The sequence below is a fragment of the Cynoglossus semilaevis genome, chromosome 2 (genome assembly GCF_000523025.1).
Source record: "Cynoglossus semilaevis isolate Cse_v1.0 chromosome 2, Cse_v1.0, whole genome shotgun sequence".
NCBI classification, from domain to species: domain Eukaryota; kingdom Metazoa; phylum Chordata; class Actinopteri; order Pleuronectiformes; family Cynoglossidae; genus Cynoglossus; species Cynoglossus semilaevis.
This window is the reverse complement of record NC_024308.1, coordinates 16,020,902-16,030,112: the sequence shown is the minus strand read 5'-3', so window position 1 is coordinate 16,030,112 and position 9,211 is coordinate 16,020,902. Positions and strand designations below refer to the sequence as shown.

General features: G+C 39.9%; 1 protein-coding gene across 5 annotated transcripts in view; it reads right to left on the bottom strand.

Moving 5' to 3' along the window:
- mcf2l2 (MCF.2 cell line derived transforming sequence-like 2) overlaps window positions 1-8,807 on the bottom strand; it is a 52,737-nt gene extending 43,930 nt beyond the window's left edge. The window contains exon 1 of one of the 5 annotated variants that reach the window (XM_008338647.2): window positions 8,392-8,807. In XM_008338647.2, coding sequence (XP_008336869.1) covers window positions 8,392-8,470 — 79 coding nt within the window. In that variant the 5' untranslated portion in view covers window positions 8,471-8,807. Of the gene's footprint in view, window positions 1-1,580; window positions 3,157-3,893; window positions 4,667-8,391 lie in introns of those variants that run through there. The other 4 variants (XM_008338650.3, XM_025066135.1, XM_008338648.3 and 1 more) reach the window with 4 other exon arrangements.
- Window positions 8,808-9,211: the final 404 nt, after the last annotated feature.

Sequence of the window (9,211 nt, the reverse complement as noted above, 5' to 3'; positions counted from 1 at the left end):
TTAGGGTTAGGGTTAGGGTTAGGGTGGTCACATTTTGGTCAACATTTCTTTTGAATAAATCACAAAAGAGTAAGTCGCAGATTGTGGGTTTTGGTAGTGATGAACAGAGTGTAGTAACTCTCAACTTAACTCACTTTGTGAGTTAGTCTCCTCGACGCAGTTTTTGCCAAACGGTTCGTCATCTTCTCCCAACAGGAGTCACCAAGTCTTTTCCACAGACTTCTGACTTTTGACCCCTGTCTTCCTTGTGAATAACTTGCCTGTTTTCCACGTGTTTTGGAAAACTATTTGGAATCAGTTTAGGACCTTCATCATTTCACGCTGTCTTTCTCGTTGTGTCGTCCCTCAGCTCTGTTCCGCTTTTATTATAAGGCTTTAAATGTTTTTTTACTGCGTTCTATACGAGCAAATAAATGCAAACCAGGTGAGAATGTACTTCAGGGTTCTCCATATGGTTTACGTACTTTTCCGGGCAGAAGTTTCTAATTGGTGCACACACGCACGCATACTGTACACATACTGTAGGGACTGCACGGAACCTCTTATTTTGAACGTCTAACTCTTCAAGCTGGAAAAGCACGTGACGGGAGGACCAATGGCTTCCAGGAAGAATGTTTCAGCACAAGAAAACAATCAGAGGATGTCTAATGACAGGATCTGCTGATAATAGGCCTTGTACATGCTGAGACACAAACACTCAGACAAGCACGTGAGGCACGGACAAACATATTGTTCGTTTCTATATTGTATGTGACAAGGGCCAGAAGAAAGCAGGGGCGTCAAGCAACACTAATATCTTCTGTATATGAACATTTACTATGATGAAATTTACTGGCATTTGGAAATTAAAAATCAAGTCAAACTGTGTTAACTCTGTTACACAGGGTCATAGTTGCGCTTTTAAACTACGGAAAATATTGTTGCTTTTTTCTAACACAGCTGTGAGCTAATATTTTTTGCACAGCCCTTTTAAAAACCCTAATGAGAAACCAAGCTGCTGGGGGAAAAAAGGTTTGGTCACCATTCCTTACACAGCTGGTCAGGTACGGGAACAGACCTTTAACTCTGGAGACGTCTTTTGGAGAAATACAGATAAAGATAGACCCTAAACTGCTGTATCAGCATGACTAGTAATGTGCTTATTCGGTTTCTGTGAAATGACTCAAGCAAAATTGCTAAAACACTGCAAAAAAAAGGGGCAGATCAGATGACGAAAACAACCGTGCTTTCTGACTCAACCTCAGGTTTCAGGATGTGGAATCTTGTTGGTCTTTTTGCCACTGAAACAAACTCAGACAGCTGCAAATGTGGAAATGTCCACTAATGTGTTTTTCAGTGTGTTTCCTTAACACATCCTCTTTACATTAAAGAGTACATTACTATAAAAAAATAATTACCAATGAAAGTTTACTTCTTCTACCAGGTGTGGTACATTAACTGTGACCATCTAGCAGACAGAATACCACCTCTGCTCACCCCCACCTTCACAAGCTAACACTATGAGTTAGCTAACACCGGAAAGCACACACACATACTGGATATATACACCATCTACGTTACAAGAGATAGCGAAGACGTACGTGAGGCTGTCTCAGCGTGCTGACACACTTTAAGGAAGTGATGGTACGACTCCATCTCGGCCGTCGAGATCCGCACGGTGGAATAGCCTTCCCCATAGTTACCACAGTGAGGACAGGTGGATCGTGAGCCGGAGTAAATCCACCTATCTGGACTGTCCATCTACAGTCAGAGCTCTACCTCACTACGCCTGAGAGCAGCCAGTGAGCATGCGTGCATGCTTGTGCACCTTCTTTTCCCGATGCATCTCTCTATGGCGCCTGATCGCCGCTTTGCAGCAGGGAGACAAAGTCCCCTCGTCCCTCACCCACACACGATCACAGCTTCTTTCCACAAACACAATGGCCACTGCAGCTCTTCTTGGGTGTGAGTGTGTGTGTGTGTCCCTCCCTGGAGAGCAGCTCCAGGTTTCCCTAACCTGCTCTGCTCTAATCTCTGCATTAGAAGGTAGAGTAAAGCCTATTACTCAACATTTGCATGTCTTCATGCGTGTGTCTGTAAGATCAGGGTCAGGACTGTTTCCAATGCTTCAAGATTGTTAAAAGAAATTAGCATATTAGCTTATGACCCAAATGGGTGCCATCCATGATAATTAAAAATGGTACAATTCCACAGTATACAAAACTTAATTCTCGGAAATTGAATGGATGAAGAGCCGGTAAACAGATCATCTGTTATGTCCCAATGAATCAGGTGAACAGAAGTGTTTCAATCCCAGCTGCAAGTAATTTACTTTTTGTAGAAGGATACGTGTGCAGAATGCCTAGCTTTTTGGAACAAACAAATTCTCAAAATGGCATTGATTGCCAAATCAAAGCGGATAAAGTGGATAAGGTTGAATTTCCTGTGTTTTTTCCGTGCTGTTCTTGTATTGCCATATCCATCGCAATGAATAGTAAATATTATTGTTTCATGTCGAATGCTGCCTAACCAGCTGCGGATGAAAATTCCTTTCTACCAACTGGTCCACAGCCATTGAGGATAATCCCATTAAACTAGGTTGTTATGCAGAAGGTAATAATAGGTTAAACAAATTAAATTAGGTTGAGTAAAAACTCTAATACTATTTGGAAAAGCCCAGTCAGCTGGGCCTTTTTTCTTTCTGATATTCTTTTTCTTTTCGGTCCTTGTACGAGCACACAAAGCAGCTTATTCTTGTTTTTTTCACACACACACACACACTTGCAGTAACCTTTGGAACAGATAACCAGAGTTTACTCTTAAGGTCTGTAGGTTTCTTCTGTGTATAGGAGTGGGTTAGAAACACCGCAAGTCACGGGAATATTGATGATCAACCCGGAGAGACCGGATGTGTGACATGTTTGATCACACCGTCTCTAACCACTTCACAGTAAAACTGCAGGCTCCGATATCCTTCACTGAATAGGAAAACCTGTGATAGGACAAACAGAACTGACTTCCCTTCAGTTATATTCAATGACATTGTTTCTCTAAGAGTGGGTACTTGTAATCCAGGACATGGGTCAGTGGAATAATGATAATAGTGTGGGGGGCGGGGGGTTCGTAAAAGGTAAACATATACGTAAATAATAAAATAATGATCATGCCTCTACTTCACAATTTTTTCCATTTTGCAACGATCATCAGATGTGCCATCGAAAATGATCCAATTAACTGGTCTCAAAACGAAAATGTATTAATGGCTTGATCAGATGTGCCATCGAAAATGATCCAATTAACTGGTCTCAAAACGAAAATGTATTAATGGCTTGGTGACTGGTGACTGTCTTTCTTCAATTCCTGCAAGTATATCAGTGTTGTCTTCAACTAAACAGGACAAGATTTTACTAAATTGAGAGTAGATTTAAACTAAACGATTATTATATTTACCTGCATAAACTCACATTTTGTGAGATATTTCTTTATACAGAAAAATATATCTGCCTTGGCTTAAAAAAAGATTTGGAAACACTGACTTGAGGCGACAACCATGAGGCGTGTAACGCAATTACCGTAGAAACACTGAACTTGCCTATCATTATATCAAATAAAATGTCTTTCCAGTGATGACATCATACATATTCATCACCGTGAACACTGACATAAACATACCGGTGAGCTGCGCTCCACAGCCTACAGTCATCAGTTAACAGTCTACACTGCTGAGACACATGAGGGCAAGAAACTACTGTACCTTGAGTTATGTTTCACTCGGTTTATCTAACATGAAACATTCTGACACACCTTTGCCTTTGACTCATGACAATCTGCTGGTGATAAGCAGTAATAAATAGCAGTAATAAGTAGTGATAAGCTGTTCACATATAAAACAGCAATATGTGACATTAACTTACAAATGACAGATCCCATCTGGCTCCCGCTCCTTCTTTGGAGTAATCCACACACAGAACGAAGCACCTAAAGCAGTGTCCACAGTCGTATCCACAGCAGCATAACATACAGTACGACACACACCCCGACACAAACATACACACAGTTCCAGAGACACAGTTTTTCCTTAGCACCGCAGCACGACAAGCCCCATTCTTTACTAAGATGGCTGGAGTGTCGGAGAGGGAGTGATCATGGAAACAGGGGAATGTGTGTGTGTGCGTGTGTGTTGTGGGTGTGTGGTGCAGCAGGGGTTTGAGCCCTGTGACCAGCTCTGTTCTGTCTTATACTCATTTTCAACAACAATCAGTTCAGGCAGCCCTGCTGTGTCCCCCTGTCTGTCTTCTGTCAGTCCTGACTTTGTCTTCAGGTCAATTTGGACATACTTTCTCTAAGTTTCAAGTTTAAAAAAAAAATTAACACGTTCATTATTGGTTATTGGTTATTTTCCAAGTATGCATTACCTTTTGTGCATATTCCTGTTACTACGTACTGTACTTAAAAAACTTTAAAGACAGACAAAACCAGGATGAGTTGATTTTTTCTTTTTACATTATTTTATGTTGTTAGTGTTAATAGTGTTCTTCGAAAACCAATGGTTGGTTGGTTTTTGTTTACATGTCAATTCTCCGCTGTATTACTTAAGAGTTCCCTCTTAAAGTCAGGTTTCCCTCCTTGTGTGAACCTTGCCTTGTTCTACATCCTGCCTTTTTTCCTGTGATTGTCTAACCCTTTCCAGACACGGTTCACCTGTGCATTAAAAACCTCCCTGTGCACAGTTGATTCTTCTTTCGCTGTGCTTCCTTGTCCGTATGTGACGGTTTCTTGTCACATTGGATCCTACCAGAAGTAGGACAACTATCACATTTATAGAACTATAGTTTCATAGAAATGCGATAACTATAAAAAACAAATTCAATCAAAGCGTACAACAACCCAAAACAAAGAGAGCGAGAGAAATAGAGAGAGTGATGGATGGACGGACTGGGGTTAGGATTGGATAGATAGATTAGATAGATTAGATAGATAGATAGATAGATAGAAGTCCTTGTCCTAACACACATATACAGACTGTATATATATATGTACACATATATATATACATACATATATATATATATATGCCCTGACTCTCAGGAGGTCAAGAGGTCAGGAGAGAGACCAGGAACGGTCTTGTGTGAAAAGAACATGGAAGGACAGTTGGCTGGAGTCCAGTTGACAGAAGTAAAAACAAAAGCCGAAGCACGTAACACTCCCACCCTGTTGGAGACAGGAAGAGGAAGCAAAGAGAATGCAGATCTGACGTCATGGCAACAAAGGATGGGAGCTAGTGTGAGTGGTTTATAGGTACTACAATAAGAACAGAGCAACTTATGGATGGTGGCGGAGGAGCACACATAGGCTGTTGTAAAACCATTGCTCATTAGAGTTTTATATTATTAAATTTGAAAAACTGCTCTGCCCTATATACCTATTTTAATGCACACATTTTAATTCAGCTAAAATGTTTTAATAGTTAAAATGTGTTCCTTGTGCTTACTATTTCTACTATCCCTATAACAATACACCTCTATGTTGCCTAGTTCTTATAAAATCAAATCAAATATAAAGGGTTAGGATTAGGGTTATGATGTTTAGATCCATATAGCGGCACAGTATGTTGCCGCCTCTTGTGAGACACAAGGCCATTCCAGAGGCAGATCAATAAACCATGACGTACACTCATGAATTATTAGAGGAGCCTTATGGGAAATCACTACCCCTGCTGCTGTGTGACATCACCAGAGACAAACAGAAGGCTATCTCATGACTCATCTTCGGATGATGCTTACGGAGTGAGATTGTGTTGATGTGTTGAAAAGGTGGAACTGTTGAGGTCTTTAACAGGGTTACTGAGTTTTTCGGGGGAGGGGGTTTCAGCGCTTGGCAAGAAATACAAATATTAACTGTGATTAATGGCATGGTGTTCTGCAATCAGTTTAAATTGACTGCACTGTTTTTTATTTATTATTTACTGCAATCAGTTTAAATTGACTGCACTGGTTTTTTTTTTTAAACTAGTTTTGGATTTTTTAAAAAGGGTAAATATAGTAGAAAGAGTAATCGTAACGCTTAAACAACATTATGTTGTCATTAAATAAATTCATATTCTTTTGTTGCATAAAAACAATGGAATATGAAATAAAATAGGACTACAATCACAGGTTTTATAATTGTCCACCAACTTTGTTGGAAGCCATATTTTAAATATACTTAAAAAAAATGTCCATATCGGTGGCTGGTGTGTATGAATTAAGGAATCTGTTCATTAAAGGAAGTACGGGTCTTGCACATCAATCAAGCGTAGAACCTGTAAATAAACCTCCAAAAAGAGCTGTCAAATTTTAAAAAAAGACTGTTTTGAACCTACAAAAAGCGATTTATTACCTCAACCCTTTCAAACTGTTATTCACAGAAGGTACTGTATAAGTAGTAAGTGTTTGACTGAGATGACATGGCCAGAGAAGGTACAGGACGTGACAATGACCAGAACCACAGCTCAAGTGAGCTCTCTGCTGGTCAGTCCTCTGCAATGACAAAATTATATTCATATAAACATATATGTATTATTTTATTGTAATCCAGCTGACAAACATTTTTTTCATAATGAGCTTAAAATCAGAAAACATTCACAGTGGGATGCCTTCCAGCAGCTGATCGTTAGAATCAATCCCAGGTGTTAGCCATTAGCCACGAAAAACAGTAACACAGGTCTGCCCTCGTAAAACCAGCGTAGTATCCCTTGTTACGCAAGGATGCACTTTTTAGAAGTGCTTTTGTGTATTGTACGCATAAATATTTCAAAACCACAATTAACTGTTTACACTTGTCTGTTCATCCATTTATCCTCTACCTCTAACTGGACAGGGTTTTAAAGGATGAGGTTGCCAATGCATCACAGTGGGGGCAAATAACCATTCACAGCTGCTTTCACAGTGATGGTCTATTTTTAGTCTTTAATTAATCTGATGGACTACATTAGATAGATAGATAGATAGATAGATAGATAGATAGATAGATAGATAGATAGATAGATAGATAGATAGATAGATAGATAGATAGATAGATAGATAAAATACTTAAGTCATAATAATGTTTAACATGTTATATACCAAGCGTGGGCAACCTTTTTGACTCACGGGCAACATGTGTCCTAAAATTGAACAGGGTCAGGAGCAGATAGATGGAGAGTTTGTGTGAAATAAGAAACATGACAAGTAAAAGTCATGCATAAAGACTAAAATCTTTTTCTATGCCATCTACTGGGGAAACGTGAGTATTGCAGGGAAAAGGCAGAAGTATACCTATAATATATTTTTTTATTATTATAATATAAATACATTTGGAAAAGTTTGGCAGGCCAGATTAAAAAGCTGAATTGGCCGCATCCAGCCCCCAGGCCTTAGTTTGACCCATATACAGTGTATATACATTAAAAATACTTTAAAAATACTATGTCTTTAACATCAATATATCTTGTTTTGAAGTTGATTTAGATAAATTGATTGATTCCTATTTTCTTTTAAAGAAATTAAAATGTTAGCATCTGCACTCATGCACCTCCATGAGGCCTTTGAGTCACAGAGAAGCTCAGTGCACAGATCGATCACAGTGAAGATAAAGTCTCTGCCTCTGCATGTTCAATTACGGTACGTTACCAAAGAAATGCTGTACAGTAATATAATATTTTCAAGGGAATCAGAGAAACCAATGAATTCGGAGTCTCATAGCCTAGCAAAGCACTAGCTACGTTTCCATGGGTACCATTTGTAGAATTCCCCTATTGGCAGCATCCACCCGGCCGTAGACGCAGTGTTACACAGGAAGTGCTATCATGAAGGATGCTGTACACAATTGTCGAGCACATGGCACATTAACCTACTTCATTGATTGCTGAGAAAACACAGAACAGGAAGACAGAGTGGAAAAAATTGAGGAAGAGGCGATCAGAGAAGAGAAGACAGGGCAACATGATGTGATGCAGGGGGCAATGTGAAAGATGAAAAATGTCAGACGGACAGTTGCGAGGGAAAGATGCAGATTGAGTGATGTTGAAATCAGGTTGTCTATGTTGCTAAATGAATATCATAAAAACAATGAGAATGGTTGTTGTTTTTTTTTAACAATATTCTCTCCATCCCATGAGCCACTGCCATATCCACGCACGCCGTATCCCCTCCTCCCTCCAGGTCCGGATTAGAGGAGGCGATTCCCCCGAGACTGTGTCTGAATGCCTCAGTCTCTGTCTTTTTTTAAAGGGACAAAAACATGTCCTCGAGTGTGTCCTCCACTAAACATTCAAGTAATCCTCCAGGAGGCAGTATAAGCGAGAATCCAACATCTTTCTCAGAGAAAACCAAACAGAAGCCGTTTACCTCTCAAAATCTGACACACAAACACAAAAGAAATGATGCGACTTACCAACATGAGTGATGACACATCGCACCCTTTGTAGCAGCTCCTGGATCGACATCTCGTCTTCTCTAAACCAGCACAGCATCTCAGGGTGTGTGCTGCATTCACTGTCCTCTGAGCCTCACTCTCGCTCTCTCTCTCTCGCTCTTTCTCACTGCGCCGCCACGCCTCCTCTTCACACCCTTCTTATCCGGACACTTTCCTTTCTCGATCGCCTATCCAGGTTTTGCCTTTGCCTTGGTTGAGAATGCTTTCAGTTTGTTGTTGTTGTTGTTGGTGTCGTCGTTGGATTATTAAAATGTTTGTGATGCTCTTGAAATGAGCTACTCTACTCTTTCTTCACTGTCTGCTTTTACTACATAAACCAGACTGTAACAAATGGTCCGGATGGCTGTAATGATGGTAACACCAGCAATCTACCAAAAGAGATGATGGTAACACCAGCAATCTACCAAACCTGGGATACCTGAGAAACCTGGGATAAAAAAGATAAAAATTAGTAAATCAACAACATAAACACTATTTGGCTATGGTAACTTAATTTTTAAACCAGTGTAATTCGGTACTTCCCAGTTAGTTATCAACAAGGAGAATTTGTTATGGACATATGTTTTCAGTTTAAGCAATCAAGCAAAAAAGCAGTTTAAAAATAGCAATTATCAGACCTTGGTGTCATGGTGTTAAGCAATCTCTTCCCTCAGTGAAACCACAGAAGTCCTGGTGAAAATAAAGATGCTCCAGTCTACATGTCTGTGAAGCTCTAGTTGACTCCCTTCACAGGGACACTCCTCAGGAAAACACAGCTGAAGCTCTGATGCTGCTCTGT